This window comes from Haliotis asinina, chromosome 13, assembly GCF_037392515.1.
Source record: "Haliotis asinina isolate JCU_RB_2024 chromosome 13, JCU_Hal_asi_v2, whole genome shotgun sequence".
NCBI classification, from domain to species: domain Eukaryota; kingdom Metazoa; phylum Mollusca; class Gastropoda; order Lepetellida; family Haliotidae; genus Haliotis; species Haliotis asinina.
The window spans coordinates 30,253,716-30,275,246 of record NC_090292.1 but is presented as its reverse complement, the minus strand read 5'-3'; the positions used below and the strand labels follow the sequence as shown (position 1 = coordinate 30,275,246).

The 21,531-nt window shown below is 40.0% G+C and overlaps 1 protein-coding gene across 3 annotated transcripts in view; it reads left to right on the top strand.

Moving 5' to 3' along the window:
- LOC137259888 (probable methyltransferase-like protein 24) overlaps positions 1–21,531 on the top strand; it is a 36,502-nt gene extending 14,971 nt beyond the window's left edge. The window contains exons 1-7 of one of the 3 annotated variants that reach the window (XM_067797528.1): positions 7,991–8,078; positions 9,299–9,511; positions 10,390–10,499; positions 10,944–11,072; positions 13,356–13,430; positions 13,718–13,856; positions 17,660–21,531. In XM_067797528.1, coding sequence (XP_067653629.1) covers positions 9,341–9,511; positions 10,390–10,499; positions 10,944–11,072; positions 13,356–13,430; positions 13,718–13,856; positions 17,660–18,034 — 999 coding nt within the window. In that variant the 5' untranslated portion in view covers positions 7,991–8,078; positions 9,299–9,340 and the 3' untranslated portion in view covers positions 18,035–21,531. Of the gene's footprint in view, positions 1–7,990; positions 8,153–9,298; positions 9,512–10,389; positions 10,500–10,943; positions 11,073–13,355; positions 13,431–13,717; positions 13,857–17,659 lie in introns of those variants that run through there. The other 2 variants (XM_067797529.1, XM_067797530.1) reach the window with 2 other exon arrangements.

Here is a 21,531-nt window from a genome sequence, read left to right as displayed (position 1 = left end):
ATGGCGGCGGTCTGTAAATAATCGAGTCTAGACCAGACAATCCAGTGACCAACAACATGAGCATCGATCTGCACAACTGGGAACCGATGACATGTGTCAACCAAGGCAGTGAGTCTGACCACCCGATCCCGTTAGTCGCCCCTTACGACAAGCATAGTCGCTTTTAACCAGCATGACGAGCAAACGGTGTTACCACTAGACTACCCCGCCGTCCCCTTTGTAATGGGCGGCTACTTTACTTTAAAATATGACTAAGAACAAGAACAATAAAAATTTGCCTGTCGTTCCTCACGCCACACCGACACCAGCCCCATCAAGTGTAATTTTTCATTGTCTAAACTGGACGTGCTGACAGAAAATTGCTACGAATAATCATGTATTCTTCTCAGAAGGATGCATCCGAGGCCACACAAGTAGTACACTTTACCTTGCAAAGGTAACCAATACTAAAACCCACCTAGCTGGGATGGCCTTTGATATTCCGGGGTAGATTTAAGCAACTCATGCTTGTTGTAAGAGGCGACTAACGGGATCGGGTGGTCAAGCTTGCTGAGTTGGTTGATACACGTCATCGTGTCCCAGTTACGTAGATCAATGCGCAACTAAGTGTGATCCAGACTTGACTATTTACAGACTTCGCGACATAGCTGGAATATTGCTAAAACTAAACTCACTCACTCACTCATTCCATATGATGCATGCATTTTTCTATTAAACAAAAGCTTCACAACTAATATTTTCATAAATCATTGACTTCCATCTGTACACAAGCCTGTACTTTGATACTTTTTGTTTGTTTACATTTTTAAACTGAATCCGCTTCAATTAAAATAAATATAAGGCAAATATCTATCTGTTCACTTAATATTTACATATAAATATATAGCTGCAACATCGCTTTGTTTCCAACCCGCTGAAATGGGCAAAACGAGCACCTTTGTACACTTCCAAAAACGGGTTTCGAATTTTCTGTCTTTTCTTTCGAGCCTTGTGTACCATATATGGAAGCATATTGTAGATGTGTAAATGGTTTTCGCTATACTTGTTGTTCGGTATGATTTCATTTGAGACCGATGAATTTCTCACTAACACAAAAGTCTAATAACTGCAAAAGACACCAACTGATTTTGTATAGTCACTTGAAATCGATAGACCAACTCGGATGATTTGTTTCGTAATTGTGGACATTCGGATAAGAAAGTTGTTTAACAAACGATAATTATTTTGCCAATTTTCGCTATTTTTAAAGATTGGGTACCACTGCTGGTAGAACAGCACAGGCTTGTATCCAGGCATTTGTACCACACCGAAGGTCAGACCCCGTGCCTATGGGGTAGGAAACCTGCTTCCCTGCTACATGTAAGGGGCTGTTGGGTAGCCTAGTGGTTAAAACGTTCACTCGTCACCCCAAGACCTGGGTTTGATTTCCAGCATGGGTACAATATGTGAAGGCCATTCCTAACATATCCCGGGTGAAATTGCTTGAATATTGCTTATAGGCGGCGTAAAACTAAACTCACTCACTCATGTCGGTGTTATAACAATGCGTTTCAATTGTCCACACACGAGTGAGTGAGTTACCTTAGTTTTATGCCACACTCAGCAATATTCCAGCTATATGGCGGCGGACTGTAAATAATCGAGTCTGGACCAGACAATCCAGTGATCAACAGTATGAGCATCGATCTGCGCAGTTGTGAACTGATGACATGTGTCAAACAAGTCAGCGAGGTTCACCATACGAACCTGTTAGTCGCTTCTTACGACAAGCATGGGTTCTGGAGATGACTATACTAACCTCCATATCACGACACACACAGATATCAAGTGCAGATACGGGTAAGAATTGGTCTTGAACCACTCAGGCTTTCTTATTACGTGCAGATCCGGACTGTACTTCAGCATCCCAGTCTCGTCTTACCTCGTGCAGATCCAAGTTCTCATTGGAATTCAGCAAGTCATTCTTGTCTTGCCTTGTCACCACCCAGATCGATGCGCATGATGTTCATCACTAGATTGTCTGATCCAGACGCCATTATTCATGTAGCAGGGTAGGAGTCATCCCACAAATACCTCTTTGGGCGTCTGGACAATGCGTCCGACTTCTGAACCACCACGGGACACGGAAATTTGGAAATTTTGTGGCCGCTACATTGGCGCCCATTGCATGGCTGAGCACGTTCATATCAAATTTGCGCAAAATAAATCTCAGTACCCAACCATGCCGCCCGGGACGTGCCTTCTGTTGACGGGGGCGTAACAGACCGCCGACATACAGCTAAAATATTGCTGACTGAGTTAAACACCAAACCAACAAACCAGCTCACGGTACCTGCATCACAGTATATTTCCTTCCGCCCATCACCTCCTGCAATGCTAAACCCCGAAATGAAGCCGATCGTGTTTCTTATTTTCTGCAATCCCACTTCTCGCCTGACTCCTTTGTAATTTAAGAGGAAGGATCTGTTTCTCTCAGCATTATATATATACACACACACACTGACTGAGCGTTAGCTAAGCCCTAGTCTAAGTACACTTAGCTTAGGCTCAGTATTATTCGTTACATTGCTTATACTCAGTACGGCAGTGTAACGAATGATACTGATAATAATACTAATACATGTAACGAATAAGCCTAAGTGTACTTAGACTGAGCTAAGTCCTTGACACCTTTTTCAACATTTTACGACCATTTGGCAACGTGTTCGCGCAACACGAAGTCAATAACCGAAAGATATTCAACCTAACATATAAGTCACGAAACTCAAGCTAAACAAACAGTTCATAACATGAGTTAGGCATTTTCTCATTTGAGGGTCAAGCGTGGTTTGCACGTTCGCCAAGTGATGTCTAGCAACGGCGTAATTCATAGATGAAATTCACCTGCAGTATAGCAGGTGTGTGTGGTGGGGTGGGGGGCACCAGAAACTGGGCATTCAGACAACAGAATGTTCAACTAACGATGTTTGGGAGACAGCAAAGTGCCTAGATACCATTTACAAGCGTAGGCCTATATTTTTTAGTTTTGGAAACGTAATAAACCTATAGCTAGACATTATCGATACCCCATTACTTGTTTCGTGAAAATTATTTGTGTTCGAACATGAGTCTGTGAAGATCTATGTTAGATTTGGTCTTCAGTATCCCATGCTTGTCGTAAGAGGTGGTCAGGCTCGTTGACTTGTTTCGCACATGCCATTGTATCCCATATATGCGTTGATCGGTGCTCATGCTGTTGATCTCTAGAATGTCTGGTCTATACTCGTTTATTTACAGACTTCCGCCATATAGATTGAGTACTGTTCAATGCGGTGTTTAACAACAAACAAACAATAACAACACACTCAAAAAAACCCAAACAATTACAACACTTAAACAGTCTGATGCTGTCATACCGCCTTACGTCAGTCAGGTGGGGGAAAATATAAATACAATAATAAATGTAAATATCAACGTAAAATAGTACAACTTTTTTCAGAAATGTTTCTTTTACAAAACGCACTGGGATTTCATTGGCTGACATTAGGGATCAATACAGATCAATACATCATGGTACGCTTCCTCATTAAACTCGGAGTGCGGCGTAAAACTAAACTCACTCACTCACTCACTCATTAACCTCAGGGTGCGGTGGGCTAGCCTAGTGGTTAAAGAGTTCGCTTGTCACGCCGAAGACCCGGGTTCGGTTCCCCACATGGGCACAATGTGTGAAGCCAAACTGGTCCTAAAATTGTGACTAAATAGATAGGGTTGTCAGAACTCGGTCACCTGCAAATAAATGGCAAACAAGGATAAGTTGGACCAGCGCAGTGTTGATCACTGGATTGTCTGGTCCATAGCTGGAATATTGCTAAGTGCACATCATCTCACTCATTACGATGTAGGAAGGATCACTAAATTTAGTTAGGTTTAGGGGGTTGTGGGTGGTGTTTATCTGCTGTTGTTGTTGTTTGTTTTGTTTTGTTTTGTTTGTTTGTTTGTTTTTAATTTTCAATTTTCTTTTTATTGTTCCCATCAATACAGGCTTCATTAAATATATATGTAGGTATTCTGCACATGGAAGACCAGTATTTAACATTGGTCATTCTAAATAAGAAAGTGAGCATGGAGGAGACCAGTTTTTGAGAATTTATCGAAAACATTGTTTCTTTTGGAAATAATTTTTTTCACCATGAGCACGTCTTTTAAAATCTTTTAAAGTTTTCTAAGTTGTGTATTACGTTTTTCATGGTGCAAATATAGACGTGTCTTTCAGCAGAAAGTATAGTGTGATAAAGTAATGGGTTAACATTTAGTGTCAGTTAGGTCTAACTTTTAAACGCTACGTAGATACGGTATAAAACTGCATTGATCAATATCAAAGCAGGTATACGAGAGATCGCTTTCGCATTGAGTGACTGAGATTAGTTTTACACAGTTTTTAGCAATCTTAAGCTTCCAGCTATGTCACCGCGGGGAACACCAGAAATGGGTTTCACACATTGTACCCATCTGGGGAATGGAACTCGGATCTTCGGTGAGACGGGTGAACGCTTTAACCACTAGGCTACCCCTCCGCCCCGGTTTTCCATTGAGCCTGGACCTCAGTTGAGATGAACAAAGGATTAAGACCCCTTCCACCATGACATCTAGTGAGTGAGTGAGTGAGTTTAGTTTTGCGCCGCACTCAGCAATATTCCATCTATATCGTGGCGGTCTGTAAATAATCGAGTCTGGACCAGACAATCCAGTCATCAACAACATAAGCATCGATCTGCGCAATTGGGAACCGATGACACGTGTCAACCAAGTCAGTGAGCCTGACCACCCGATCCCGTTAGTCGCCTCTTACGACAAGCACAGTCGCCTTTTATGGCAAGCATGGGTTGCTGAAGGCCTATTCTACCCCGGGACCTTCACGGGTCCCCTGACATCTAATGTAAGCTGACACATGCACGCTATTATATTTAAATATCTTATTTTTCACATCATAATGGATAGTTAGTGATCATAACCACTTATTCGGACTGAACACATCAAAATAAATATCAGACAGACAGACAGACAAACATGTAGGCAGACAGAGAGACAGACAGACAGGCAGACAGACAGACAGACAGAGAGACAGAGAGACAGACAGGCAGACAGACAGATAGGAAGGCAGAGAGATAGACAGACAGACAGAAAGACAGACAGGCAGACATGCATGCAGGCAGACAGACAGAGACAGGCAGGCAGGCAGACAGACAGACAGACAGACAGACAGACAGACAGACAGACAGACAGGCAGACAGACAGACACGTTATTGGGTAATATACCTTATGACCCATATTAAATTTAATATGTAATGTATTTATAATATCGTGAGCATACACTGAAATAATGATCTACCAATGTAGACATGCTTTAACAATACTGCAACAAGAGGAATTTATCATTAACATATTGTTTTTATTGACATGTTTAATATGTGGAAGATATTTGTCTCTCAGGGCCCGCTTGCACAAAGCGATCTTAGCGCTACGGCTATCTTAAGCTTGTGTTGAAGAATGGGAATTACAACCATTGTAGCGCTAAGATCGCTTTGTACAAGTGGTCTTTATATCTACTACTGCTTGACAAGTATTAGATGAGCCAGCGCAGTGAACGCGTTTGTGACAAGCAGGCGGGGCAAGTAATCTGGACGAATACACTTGGTTGCTACAGGTAGATTGGCGATAAAACACGTTCAAAACATTCTGGCCGTGGCGTGAAATCAATACCGATACTGTTTAAAGGTATTGTAGAGCGATTTAGTTCAGCAAAACACACACGACAGGATTCTCACGAATATTTTTCAATATTTAGACGACAACCCGTTTTCCTCTTGTTGTAAATGGAATGTTATGAAGTGCGTTCCCATATATGCAAAATGGGGTCATTTGTCAGGTCATGTCATCAGGTCATCAGCTCATCTAATTCTTGTCAAGCAGTAATAATACATGAACTTCATCTGCAATAAAAACTCATTTTCAGTTTGCACGTTTAATTAGATTAATGAAGGATGAAGATGAAATACTATTGATCCAGTAACAAGATTACATATCTTGTAATCTTTGTTTTAATAAAAATACAAATAACTCTTCATCCCCAAGGTCTTGCCCAATCCAAACAAAAGAATACCCACAAGCAAACAGCAAAGATGTAACATTTGAAACCCAGTTACAAATGATCCTATCGTTATAATCAAGAGTTTTAATACATTATAGCAGTGATGAGGATATCATTATCTTTCCATCTTCAGTAATTTATACCAATATTTAACCACTCTAACTTGGCTGAGAAGGAAAAGGGGATAACGCCCAGTATTACCTAGAGTGACCATATTTGAAGCAAACTTCCCAACCTGTGATAAGCGTTTAAAACAAAATGACTGGACTTTCGATGTTGCCTCACTATGTTTTGTGTCCCATGTGTCTGTCCCATTCAACAAAATTGGTCCATTTACCATCACAAATACAACATTTTGTAGAAAATGGGACACTTACAAATTTTTGGAAAATGTATATACATGTACTGGAATTGCACCTTTAGAGGCTTGATATGCTAACTGTTTGCAAGATACTGACATGATAGACGAGAACATATCACTAATCCTATAAACGTTTGATACGTCTGTTTGTTTCTGGGTTTTTGTTTGTTTTGCTTTTTCGTTTGTCTTTTTTCCCTCTTTTTTTATGAGTGGACTTCTCAACCCACCTCTTACAGAAGGAAGACTTTTAATTGTACATTAACCGCATGTGAACACATGACAACATCCTCAACAAAGAGAAGTAACATTAAATCATCAATATCACAAATACACCATAACTACATTCTTTATATACTTCTGTTACAAGTTCCTTAATGAAAAGGATAAATAAAACTGGGCCTAATATGCAACCCTGTCTCACACCACTAGAAGTGAAAAACCCTTCTGTTCTACCATTTCCGAAGTCTTAACACCAGCTTTTTCAGAAGAATACATATTACGAATGACGAATGACCATCTTTAGTAAACAGTGCATATGACGATTTCTTTCTATCAACGTAACAATAAAAAATATTTTTGTAATTGATAAAGTCATAAATATTTTGAACACAATGCTTGCAACATGAATAGATTTTCAGCTGTTGAGTAATTTTTTTTACGGAAACCAGCTTGACATTCTGATAAAAAAAAACATCGTTTATATCTAATCAAATTTAAAGGCGGTTTTCTACAACAATAGTGAACATTGTACCTGTGGCATTCAGAATAGTAATACCTGTATAATTGTTTGGGTCAGAACGGCTACACAATTTTGCCAAAGACAAAAGCATAATTATCTAAATCCCATGATTCTGGAAAATCGACAGTATTTAAGACTCTATTAAAAGACGTTTCAAATAAAGTACCATGTAAAATTTCCCGACATCTTGAAAAATTGAGGGGTTATTTCCCCTGGCGAAAGATCATCCGTGAAAGCATTCCGCCAAGCCGGATGACGTAGGTCACGGAAAGAGACGAGTTGTTACGAATGCCGTGAAAGGCAAATCATTGCAATCGTATTATATTCTAGGAGACAAAACAATCAAAATCGTTTACATCAACATTTTCAACTTTCCGACTGATCATATTATTGAAATAATCGCACCAAACATTGGGAAACATTGAGTAACTTGAAACATTTCCTCGTATAACTTCCTTTAACGTCATAAAAAAAACTCTTACAATCTCCATGTTCAGGAGATCTCTTTATAATCATCTTCTTCTTTTCACATTTTTAAAAAAAAAAAATCAGTTTTGATATCCACATTCAACTCTAAGTTGAAATCACATTTAAATATTCGCAACTTGTTCAATAGAAAGTGTTTTCTCGTTTTTCATTCATTATCAAACCAAGGTGGTTGCCGTGAATGAGAGTTCCGGTTGAGCTTCGTTGCATGTCAGAAGGTGGGTCTCGTGAAAATATTCTACGTGGTCTGCACGTTCAAGAGTTACTTCCCGTTATATAGCTCTTGCGAAGTGAGAGAGAACTTTGCAACGCGGAAGCGGGGTCGATTCGAATGCAGAAAAGGTGATCACAACAAGGACAAGGTAAATGTTCGTTAGATGTTAATGACAACGATGTCATGATGTTCATCACTGATCAGCTGATCTCTGACGAAAAGGTGACTGTCTACTTGGAAGCTATATAACTGTTTTTAAACCCATGAACTTTCTTTATTTCTCAATAGACCAAAGCCCATCTATTGCTGCCACTAGATACACCGAGTATTATTGTGGCTCTCTCGTCCTAGCGAAGTGCTCAATTCACTTCTGAGTGGTCTTCGGCACATAGTCACAGCAGTTTTACTGTACGTTGCTGTAACCGCAACTAGGTGTTTGCACATATTCATATGGCCACCATCTGGTCATATACCAACGGAATTGTGGGTTCTTTTAATTGCACAGGGTTGTGTACTGTACACTGGGGGTTGTGACAACACTGAAAGTAGTCTAAGTAAACTTGGTCTCAGTGTTATTCATTACACTCCACTACTGAGCCTAACAAACCCAAGTAGAGCTTGCGCCAGGTAACCGTTGAGCGACCTATGACCGTCCAATCAATAGTGAGTCGGTTTAATAGATTTAACCAATCACACAACGTCTACTACTTAGGGATCGGGGGGACTTACAAGATGTTCAGGTCACTGATCAACACAGATCTCTCCACAAACACAAATCTGCATATAACACAGTTATTTGACCTGCAGTATACACGCTTTGAGGTTTCTGTTGACATGGTTACCAGTAGCTAATATTTCCACAAGATGACATCCTTGAATTTTGCCAGAAACACAATTTTCAGTGACTGTTTACTCACCATTGTCATGGCTGTAACATGCGCCATGTGCATCACCTGGTAGTGATCGTATGCTAAACAGCATTCGGAACCTTTTCGAGATAAAAAGTTCAAAAGGTACGTGTGAATGTCCACTTTCACGATTTGGTAAACTGTGTTCTGATTGGTCAGTCTCAAAGGTTACCTGATGTGACCTCCCAAAAGGTTTTGTTAGACTCAGTAGTGGAGTGTAACGAAAAGTGCTGATGCTGAAAGAGTCTGCACACAAAGCTGACTCCAAGGTTTTTACACCAGGTCACAGATGGGCTCTATCCTGACACTACAACCTCACTGGATCACTAGCCAGGTGCTTTAGCCAGCTCTCTCACCGTGCCCCACCTTTAAGGTATCATAAACTGGTTTATGGATCTCAATGATACCAGACTGTATTAAGCATCATGAATCCCCTGTCATTTTCTCACTTATATTTCAGTAAAGCTTAAAGTGAAGAGATCTGGCTGTGGTGGTTTCAGGGATGTTTGTCCGGCGGCGGCGCCGTTTGCTGATTTACCTCCTGTTTGGGGCAGTAGTGTTTGTAGGGGTGTACTACATCCTCCTCGGGCGACAGGAGAATACACCAGGCAAACATCGACAAAAAGATGATATTGACATATGGCCAATTGGATTACCGAAGCGCACAGAGAAGGTATGTCGACTGATATTTGTAAAGAAACAGGGCATCGATAAATGTTTGTTAACTGAAATGGTGTTTGGGTATAAGTTATTCATGAACGTGTTGCCTCGTAATATTTTTTATTTTATTAACTACCTTTCTAAACTGATAGATTTTGTAACTCATGGGGACACTTTCTTGTCAGACTGTGGTAGGTGGTGGCCAGTGTCATGTTGGATATGCTTACTTAATCGCGATGAATGTCCACATGTGCACTAGGGACCATAGGATACAGTAGTGGTCAGTGCGGTCAGTGTTTCCAAATCTTGCTAACCAGTCAGACTTGCTATGTCTGAAATTTGAAGGCAGAAACTAAGCAAACGATTACAATAAGGTATTGTTGCCACGATGGGTTTCATCATTAAGCTGTGATGAACATTTTTATCAATCAATAATCGTGCATGATTTATGTATTATTATTGTCAGAGTCAGAGAAAGTGGTATGTTTACAAAATGACTCTATTCAGGCCAGTGATCGTGGAGGCTTATTGACCCAACTGGTTTTTACTAGCCAGTGGCCATTTCGCAGACTGCTAGTGCTAAGAGCATTTGTTTGTCACGCTGAAGACCAGTTTTTGATTCCCCTGCATGGGAACATGATTTCTGGCCTGATTGCTGGAATACATCCACTATAATGGAGAATTATCAGAACAAATACCCTGGAGATATCGAGGATGGCTGGAATATTGCTAGAAGCTAAACTCACTCGCTCATTCACTCAATAGTGCATTTATAGGGGATGTAGAAAATGTTGTGTTTTGTTGATGCTATCTGTGTCTGTACTCTGGCATATAGTATTTTGTCTGCCTGTTGCCTCATGATGCTGAGATTGTCTCCTGGGTCTGTTTCAGCCGCTAAAACCGATCCCCATCCTGGTGCCTCAGATCCATGTGAAAGAGATGCCCCCTATCCTGGTGTCCTCTGACATGTCAGATTCGGAGGCTGAGGAGTACTTCTTCAAGTATGTTGTGTGGATCGTCTCCTTGGCTTGCACATTATGCAGTGGGCATCGTTGATGGTCAAAGGGGAGATAATTTGTCACAGTGAAACATTTAACTCCTCTTTCACTAAAGTCAGAAATTAATGTTGAAATGTTTTTTTTTTCAGGTATTTGAAAAAATAAGAGCCCACCTACCAAATCTAACTCAACCCAGGTTTAATTAGATCTCTTTATTTACAATTTTTATTTAACAAAAGAATTCAGGTTTTTTAATTTATTTTTAAGTTTACTGATTTTAACTGATGAAATGTTAGAGGGTCTGAAACAGATTAGAAAAAACTGCTTTTGGACCTGTTGATTTTGTCTGAGGACTTTCAGGAGCTCTTAAATATTAACACATTTTTTATGAGCAGTGATGACAGTGATGATATCATGTGATAGTGACATCAGTGTTTGGGGTTGCAGGTTTCTGGAGAACAAAGACGTGAAGTGTAACAACGACCAGCGTCTAGGACACCAGCATGATGGAGGTTGGAATGTCTGCATGTCTCCTCCCATGGGTCTGGTACAGCCTTGTATTGTGTACTCATTTGGGTGAGTTACTGGGGCAAGAAGGTCTGTGTATCTCCTCCCATGGGTCTGGTACAGCCTTGTATTGTGTACTCATTTGGGTGAGTTAGTGGGGCTAGAAGGTCTGTGTATCTCCTCCCATGGGTCTGGTACAGCCTTGTATTGTGTACTCATTTGGGTGAGTTAGTGGGGCTAGAAGGTCTGTGTATCTCCTCCCATGGGTCTGGTACAGCCTTGTATTGTGTACTCATTTGGGTGAGTTAGCGGGGCTAGAAGGTCTGTGTATCTTCTCCCATGGGTCTGGTACAGCCTTGTATTGTGTACTCATTTGGGTGAGTTAGTGGGGCAAGAAGGTCTGTGTATATCCTCCCATGGGTCTGGTACAGCCTTGTATTGTGTACTCATTTGGGTGAGTTAGTTTGGCAAGAAGGTCTGTGTATCCCCTTCCATGGGTCTGGTACAGCCTTGTATTGTGTACTCATTTGGGTGAGTTAGTGGGGCAAGAAGGTCTGTGTATCCCCTTCCATGGGTCTGGTACAGCCTTGTATTGTGTACTCATTTGGGTGAGTTAGTGGGTAAAGAAGGTCTGTGTATCTCCTCCCATGGGTCTGGTACAGTCTTGTATTGTGTACTCATTTGGGTGAGTTAGTGGGGCAAGAAGGTCTGTGTATCTCCTCCCATGGGTCTGGTACAGCCTTGTATTGTGTACTCATTTGGGTGAGTTAGTGGGGCAAGAAGGTCTGTGTATCTCCTCCCATGGGTCTGGTACAGCCTTGTATTGTGTACTCATTTGGGTGAGTTAGTGGGGCAAGAAGGTCTGTGTATCTCCTCCCATGGGTCTGGTACAGCCTTGTATTGTGTACTCATTTAGGTGAGTTAGTGGGGCTAGAAGGTTTGTGTATCTCCTCCCATGGGTCTGGTACAGTCTTGTATTGTGTACTCATTTGGGTGAGTTAGTGGGGCAAGAAGGTCTGTGTATCTCCTCCCAGGGTCTGGTACAGCCTTGTATTGTGTACTCATTTAGATGAGTTAGTGGGGCTAGAAGGTCTGTGTATCCCCTTCCATGTGTCTAGTACAGCCTTGTATTGTCATCAGGGTGAATTAGTGGAGTTAGAACATCTGTGTATCTCCTAAGAGGGGACTACTTAAACCCTATCTTGTGTACTCCTCTGGGTGAGTTAGTGACTGTGCCCTCTTCAGTGGAAATGAAACACAAATTTTTATGAACACCTTGGGCCAGACCAATTTTATTTCTTGTTTTATGAATCCGCTTGTCATATTTTTTAAAAAATAAGAAAAAAATAAAAATTAATTTTCCCCACTCCAAAAATATAATTCTTAGTTTTTAGATAGTATTTTGCCCCATATGCACTTCGTACATTGCCCAAAGTGAAATACTTGAAGCATTTTGAAGAAATACTACCTTGAATGGTGATTTAATTTTTCCGATTACTTTCCCTCTTGCCTTAAAGTTTTCTGAGAACAATAATCTTATTAAACAAGAAATAAATTAGTCCTGCTTTAGCTTGATTGAGTTGTGAGTGAGAATATGTCAGAGGACGGAATTTATGTAAAATCTGCTAACGCCTTTATTTCCACGTGGTATTTTACTCCTCAATTTATGTTTTAAAGAGTGAAATACCCTCAAATCAAATAATTATCTGGATTCCTGCTCAGTTTGTATATATTAAGTATGCATTACAGCTTGTGATTAGTTATCTCAAAGTCTAATGTTGCCCTACACTCACTTTGTCAAGTAACAGTTGTTAGAAATAATTTCTGTTTATGCCCTTATTATCAGTAAAATAGAACTAATCCTTGCTCAGATGGAACTAAATGTCATTACAGTAATCTGTACTGTGAGGACTGTGTTTGGACAGTAGAAGTAATCTTGTCTACAGTTTTGAAAGTCACCCTGGATCAATGGTTTGCTCTTAATATAAGAGATATGCTTCCTGAAAACATTTGAGAGACGGACATTTTGATAGGTTGTAGAGGCGGGTCCAGGATTTGGAGAAAGGGGTGCAAGGATTTGGGTGTGGGGAAGGGTGTTTGGGGAGAAGAGGTGTATGCACACCCACACCCACTGTCTTGATCAACCTGTGTTTAGCCTTGTCTCTCAAGTTTTTTTGTTTTTTTAAGTAGAAAGACTTTTGAGTGTTCATTTGGAAATAGTTCTATATACAGCAAACCATATTGCATCATTTGCTCATTTTGTAAATCTACAAGATTCTGTGGACATTAAAGAGCAGTTGAAAATTTCTGTTTCTAATGATACTGATATTCTGATTTTCTCTTCTCTTCCAGTATTGGCACAGACTGGCAGTTTGATGATGCTGTCTCTAAGATATATGGGTGTCGAGTGCTGGCTTATGATCCCAGGTAATAACTATGCAGTGATGATGATGATGATGATGATGATGATGATGATGATGATGATGATGATGATGATGATAATGATGATGATGATGATGATGATGATGATGATGATGATGATGATGATGATGATGATGATGATGATGGTGGTGGTGGTGGTGGTGGTAATGATGATGATGATGATGATGATGATGATGATGATGATGATGGTAATGATGATGATGATGATGATGATGATGATGATGATGATGATGATGATGATGTCAAGGGAGACTATGCATGATGTTTTTCAGCATCAATACCCGTGACCACAACCGCAGTGCCTTGATACAGTTCCGTGAGCTCGGCATTGCACCCAAGAACTTTGAAACTCCTGCAGGTTGGCAGATGAAGACACTCGGCCAGTTCCTCAAAGACAATAAACACCAGAATGTAAGTGCTCACTTCTTCAAAGACATTACTTACTGTAATATATATGCATGCCTGTTTGATTTTCACTGCCAAGGTTTTACATATTAGATATTTTGGATAAAGCACGACTCTGAGATTATGGTTGGGAAAGTAATGCCCAAAACGAGAAGGTGGACTGGAAGTAGTGCTCGAGGTCTTACTTCTGTCCACCCGATGACCTGTCCAACATGGATTATCAGATGATCATGTACTGAAGCTACATAACAGTAACTGAAGCGCTAGTTAAGTCAATGTAATGACAGTAGGCCTAATAGATAATTCAACCCTGGCATCTTTGCCGGCCCAGTGGCCCTGAGATAGAGCGTGTGCTTAGTAACCTAATAGATATGAATCCATTCCTGCTAAGAAAAACATTTGCACATTAGAGTTGATCTTTCATGATATTTTTCATTTTATTTCAAACATTCACATATCATCTGAATTTGAATGTTCATGTTAATATAGAGTTAGGGAAAAGTAATGCTTGGAACTGGATGAAACCTCACAATCGATGATTGCTTTATTACCAGCAAACAATCATCAAAAAAAAATTGATTGGCATCATTTTCAGATTTTCCTATCCAGGCTGTTATTGCAGATATGTGTAACTGCTGCGTTAAAGTAATGACTAATATATCATGAACATAAACTGCTTGTAAACTAAAAGTAAAACCTGGGAAGACGTCTTACTTATAAAAAGTAAAACCAGGAAAAAAGTCTACTAACACAGCGATCGGTCTGACAACGGTTAATGTAGATCAAACGTTAGCAGCAATTTACGATGCTGCTCCAGTGATGTGTCCCCCCTCAACACGGCAACTAGCCTTTATATTTGTACTCAGTCATTTCCCGAAAGTTTGGGCACATACGACCATCGCCAACACTGTAGAAATCTCTAGCAGTCTCTCGGAAGTAACAAATAGAAAACCAAGCGCAGATAATTTCCGGACAGCCTGCTACCAAAATCTTAAAAATGCTGACCACCTAATGTGACCCATCATGATTATTATTTAAAACACTAAACGTTTTGACCCAATTATAATTATTACTTAATTAATAACAAAATATGCAGAAAATACACACACGTAACAAACTCCTCCCCCTGTGAGGAGGATTAAACAATCCATCATTAGTTAACCCTACCACATTACAAAGGAATATTTTTTCCTCGATCATTGGACATCAATTTCAATGACACATTGTTTTGTCAGTCTCAACTCCCATGGGAGCATACAGCTCTTGCTGCCACTAGGTGCACAAGTTATTGCAGCTTTCTCATCCTTACGAGGCACCTAGTCACAGCTGGATGGACTTGGGCACAGTCACAGTACTTTGTCCAAGTTTACTGCATGTTGCTATACACGCAACTATTAGTTTGCATGTATTCATATGGCCACCATCTCATCATATACCAACTGTTTTGTGGGTTCTTTTAAGTGCACATTGTTGTGTACTGTACACTAGGGGTTGTGACAACACTGAAAGAGTCTGTACACAAAGTTGACTCTGAAGGTTTTCACAACTAGTTACTGGTAGGTTCGACACCAACCTCGCTGGATCACTAGCCAGCAAAACCATCATGCCATATCTTTCAGGAATATGTGTATCTTGTAAATTCAAGAAAGGTCAATAAATAGGGATGCCTCTTGAAAATGGGGATTTTAACTTTGAGTCATTAAATTCAGTTCATGATGTAAGAACGTGCATGCTCTGTGTAGATGTCCACCCATTAGTTATACGTCCCATTAGTCAGTCATATGAGTCAAAACAACATATGGTATGGTTGACTCATAGCTCCAGATGAGGCGTGTATTTGTGTATTTTACTCAATAAAAATCACATTTACTCAATCAATTAAGTATTTGGGAGCACAAAAAACGCATCAGATTCACTGGAAACCCAATAGGTCTATAATACCTTGTGTATTTTACTCAATGAACCAAACTGGCTTGGGTGATTTGTCATGGCGCACAAACTCTGGAACAGCGTTAGCTAATGGTAGGCGATGCCTGTATACATATACTATTATAGCCATAGCCTCTGTCCGGAGTTTACTCTAAGAGTCACATGACTTCCATGTGTAGCGTTTAGAAATGGCTGCCAAATGTTTGGCAATATGACAATTACTATAAACATTTAGTCTATTGAGCTGCATTTATGTTTGCATATTTAGAAGAGCTAAGTATCCAATAAGGGTAAGAATGTCTGTGTAGAAGTACTCAATTCTTTTAACTAGTGGGAGTATACAAAATGCGAGTTACTCCTGAAAAATGCAATTACTTCTAGATAAACAGACATTAGAGTAAATACCCAATTGCTTGCAAAATTATCTTGGCACATTCACACTTCTAAATCTGCTTGATCAGCTGAACAAAGTGATGATGGATGTGTCAGGGTCTTCACACTTCTAAATCTGCTTGATCAGCTGAACAAAGTGATGATGGATGTGTAAGGGTCTTCACACTTCTAAATCTGCTTGATCAGCTGAACAAAGTGATGATGGATGTGTAAGGGTCTTCACACTTCTAAATCTGCTTGATCAGCTGAACAAAGTGATGATGGATGTGTCAGGGTCTTGTTCAGAGGTTAAGATTATTGTACATTCGCAGCCCAACATTGCAATGATGACTCCACAGAAGGATGGGTACTCGTGCACTAACATCAACCCAAGTTGTCACAGTGTAGTCCATAAATCTGTGGGCGTACTGTCCATGGCATCAAGTACAACATCTGTCACATCCTCTTCTGGTGACAGTGTCAGGGATCATAGCTCTTCTGACCCAGGGTCCGACCTGTGTGCAAATCCCTGTATCGTATGCACTAAAACTGGACAGTGGATGCAACAAATTTTATTAGTGCCATCCACAGGGATGCAGAAATAGTCCAAATACATTTGTAAAATTTCCAGTCAAGTAACAATTACTTATTACTCAATACTAATAAGCTGGGCTATGGTGTTTTTTGCAATTTAATTACTTTAACAATTAATGTGATTATCTTGATACACCATGCAATAACAGTATTAATGATAATACTTAGTGTCTTGGACCCGCATCTTGTTGTCCAGGACCCCTGAAAATTAAGAGTGTAATTCCCAAGGACCCTCAAATACAGGCTCATGGTAGATTCCTAAGAGCTAGAAAAGCATATTAAGCCAACCAGTTGATAATGTACTATTTGATAACATTAATTATAGAACTGGGTTAGAATTGGTCTTCAGACACCCATACTTGTTGTCAGATTCAGTTACGGTAATAGGTAATAGGATTGGATGTTTCAGACTCGCTGACTTATTTTACACATGCCAGTTGTGTGCTCATGCTGTTGATCACTGGTTTACCACTTCCAGACTCGATTATTTACAGACACCGCCATATAGCTTGAATTTTACTGAGTGCAAAGAACATACAAACAAAAGATTTGTCTTTTCAGCTCTGTTTTCTGTGGAATGAGTGATAGGCGTGAGTTTAGTTTTATGCTGCACTCCACAATATTCCAGCTATATCAGTCAATCCAGTGGTCAACAGCATGAGCATTGATCTGCGTAACCTATGAAATGTGTCATCCAAGTCAGCAAGCCTGACCACCCCATCCCGTTCGTCGCCTCTTACGTCAAGCATTATCACCTTTTGTGGCAAGCATGGGTTGCTGAAGATCTGATCTACCCCAGATCTTCATGGCTCCTCAGTGGAATGAAGTTCAATGGACACTATACTCGTTTTCTTGGTAAAAAACTCAACAACAAATAAACAAACTGGAAAATTTTTTTGTTTTGTTTTTTTCAGACATACATCAACTATCTGAAGTTCGACATCGAGTATTCAGAATGGAAGGTGATAGAATCAATGTTGGAAGAAGGATCTCTCAGGAAAGTCAAACAGATTGGATTTGAAATGCATTCCCGAGAACTATTCAAAGTTTCCAAGATTGATTTACCAACTGGAACTGAAGACTTTGTTAGAATGTACCAAATTTTGCGGAAATTGGAGCAGCATAATTTCCGGAAATTTAATTACAGGAAAAATCCATTTGGAGAATATAAGTCCATCCATACAAAGAAGTTGAGATCGTGTTGCTATGAGCTGCATTATGTGAACATGAATCTGTTGAAGCCAAATGAGACGATCGTTCATACAAAAGACGCGCCAATGTTTCATTAGCAGAAATTTCATGGAATTGTTGTGATCAGATAGAAATGGTTGAAATTCCATGGAAAGGGTGGAATTATGTGTTGTGAAATATTTAAATGAATCACAGACATTCCCTCATCTAAAAATGATCGAGTTACATCGCATTTGAAGATATTTTAATCTCTTTGTTTCTGTGTTCATAATAATCATGATAATGGTCATAATATTTCAATTTTTTATGCAGACATGTGCTCAAAGAATGAGAAATGATCTCAATGCAATACTGCTAAATGTGGCATAAAACCATACTCACACAGATAAAAAAGATCACCCAATACCAAGAGATCACCCTTCAAATTAAATTCTGAGATTCAAACAAGGATCATTTCGTTCAGTTCTTAGTACAGAGAAACAGTCTTGGACCCAGCTTGGACCAGTCCAAACTTTCTCACCAGGAACCACTTGCCCTTCATAACGGATGTAAAAGACAGAAACACCCCTTGTTCAGTTCTTACCATGTTAAAGTTTCGGCCAGTTTCTCCCCCTCCTTTCATCACCTGAAAATGGGGTGGAAGGTTCCATGTAGGTAAGATCAGTGCATGAAATGGCGTCTGCCCGGCGGCCTGCTGCTTGCTAGTTACATGGCGGGCTAACAACTTTATTTTATAGCCAGCCCTGTTGGTCAATATATTTTCCAAGGGTATATGTTTGAGCAATTTATTGACTACGGGAAAAATTTAAAAAATAATTTACAAATGTGGTAACCAGATGATGTCCTGTATAGTTCATGATCAATCACACCATGACTTCCACAGATGAGCCTACTCAGTTATGTAACACTAAATGTGATTGGTCTAGTGTATGCTTTGAGCCAATGAACAGTTTTGTTTTCTGATAGTGTGTAATAATCACACATCAATTCATTGCTTACATTATTTTAACACCTAATCTCAGTTTCCTATGTTGAATACAGAGCTGGTTACATGTTAATAGAACTAGCAACATTTTTCAGTCATCAGCCGAGTCTCCTTACCGGGTATTTTGGGAGTTTCATACACTGGTAAGATTGCCCTCTCTCTTGTCTCCCATTCTAAAGTGACCACCTCCGTGGTGTAGTGGTTAGAGCATTCACCCGGAGAGCGAAAGGTCACAGGTTCAATCCCTGGCTGCATCATACCAAAAAACGTTAAAATATGGTACTTGTTGGTCCCTGCCTGGCTCTTGGCATAAGTGAGTATAACAAGAACTGGTCGGTTCGGAGTCAGAGTGTAAGCTGGTATTCCGGCTTAACAGTGGCATTCAAAATTTTCCTTGACCAACTCACTATAAGCAGTCGATTTTTAAACTACAGATGCAATGTTTTAGATGCATTCGTAACTACTCATGTCATTCCACCAAGCCAGATGGCGTCTCGTACCCCTCTCGTGGCTATGTTTACGACTGGGTCCTGTTTAAGCCGAAACGGGCATGAAGATGAAAACTCAGTCCAACTGATGTGTATTCATACTGAGTTGACGGGTTCTCGGTCACAGCTATTAGTGACCAACAAAAGCTCCGATGAGCATTTTGGGGGAACGTAGAATACCGTTATCGGTAAGTTTACAGATGAAGTGCACATGTGGAGATCTGTCCTTTGAAAATGCTGGTTAACTGATTAATCTAAGCTGTGTCACTGACAAATATAAGCTGTACAAATACAAAATAAGATTTTGAATAGCAAATTTATTACCTAAAAGTGTTAATTTCGATCAGTGAGCGAGGTGTAAAACTAAAGTCACTCACTCATTCATTATGTGAGTAACAGGTGTGATAAGAACTGCATTAGGTTTTGTGTGAACACCTGGTGTTAAGTATACCCAAAGAAACAAATAAGGGAACACACGAAAGTACAAGTATCCCTTTATTTATTTCCATAATCTCACCTTATGAAGACACCTGGAAAAGAATAAAGCAACACTTGTAGTTTCATATGTATTATTATTTGTATTATTACTTGTTTTCATGAGTATATTTTGAGTGATCCGTACATATCATATTCACTACTAATACTATTGTGCCTTTATGGCAAATGGTTTTGTCAGATATTCAGGTATTAAATGGGCGTTATTCCCAAGGATCCAATCTACTTGGTACTTTTTAACCAGTTAGTAAATATTTTAACAATTTAGCGCTCTCTTAGCGCTAAGATAACTGTAACTTAATGTCAATGTATGGCTTTTACAACCATCTTGAATGTTGTAGATGGGATATAAGGTAAACGAATATTCTTCCAATATCTCCATTGTTCAAGAGTTTTTATGTAATTAATTTGTCATTTAAAAACATGTTTATGTATTGCACTTGTTGATTCTGTGAGCATATGGTTGTTATCATGATATCATTCCAAAATAACATTGCTTTGGTTGTGATTTGGTCTATTCTGTATGGAATACTGTTATGTGAAAGGGCTCACCCAAGAGGACTAAATAATGATAATAATACCATGGGCACATATATACCGCAGGAACATTCTCACTGCTGGAACATTCTGACTGCAGGAACATTCTCACAACAGGAACATTCTCTTCACAGGAACATTCTCACTGCAGGGACATTCTTACTGCAGGCACGGTCTCACCGCAGGAACATTCTTACTGCAGGAACAATGTCGCCACAGGGACATTCTCACCACAGGAACATACTCACAACATGGGTACGTTCTCACTGCAGGGACATTCTCACTGCAGGAACATTCTCAAAGCAGGAAACATTTTCAACTCAGGAACAATCTCACCACAGGAACATACTCACCACAGGCACGTTCTCTGTGCAGGGTGTGTCTCACCACAGGAACATTCTCACTGTAGGAACATTCTCACCACAGGGACATTCTCACTGCAGAAACATTCTAACTGCAGGGACATTTTCATTGCAGGCACGATCTCACTGCAGGAACATTTTCACCTCAGGAACATACTCACCACAGGAACATTCTCACTGCAGGGACATTCTCACCGTAGGGACATTCTCACTGCAGCAACATTCTAACTGCAGGAACAATCTCACCGCAGGGACATTCTCATCACAGGCACGTTCTCACTGCAGGGACATTCTGACTACAGGAACATTCTTACCACAAGAACATTCTCACTGCAGATACGTTATCAAAGCACATGCAGGATGGTGGGCATTATCACTCCAGCAGCCCAGCCAGCCTAGAATTTTAATAGTCAGATGTCTTATCCCACTGGGTACCATTTTCTGCTCGGTGATCAGAGGCAGTTTCAAACCTTTGAGGCTTTGTGGGGCAGTACAGAATGAATATGTATGTCAGTCAGGTTTTGATGTGAAATTGTCATTTCTAGTTATTCCCAGACATTCCATATTTTGATCGTCTGTGGCAATATGTCCGGTTGTAGATTGTTATGCTGATGATAAGATCATATACATGAAATATCACATAGCTTCTTGCAAAGCTGTATTTATCAGACACGTCAAACTCAACTCCCGGAGGATTGTACAACCCATTCACAGCTTTATGGACTGGC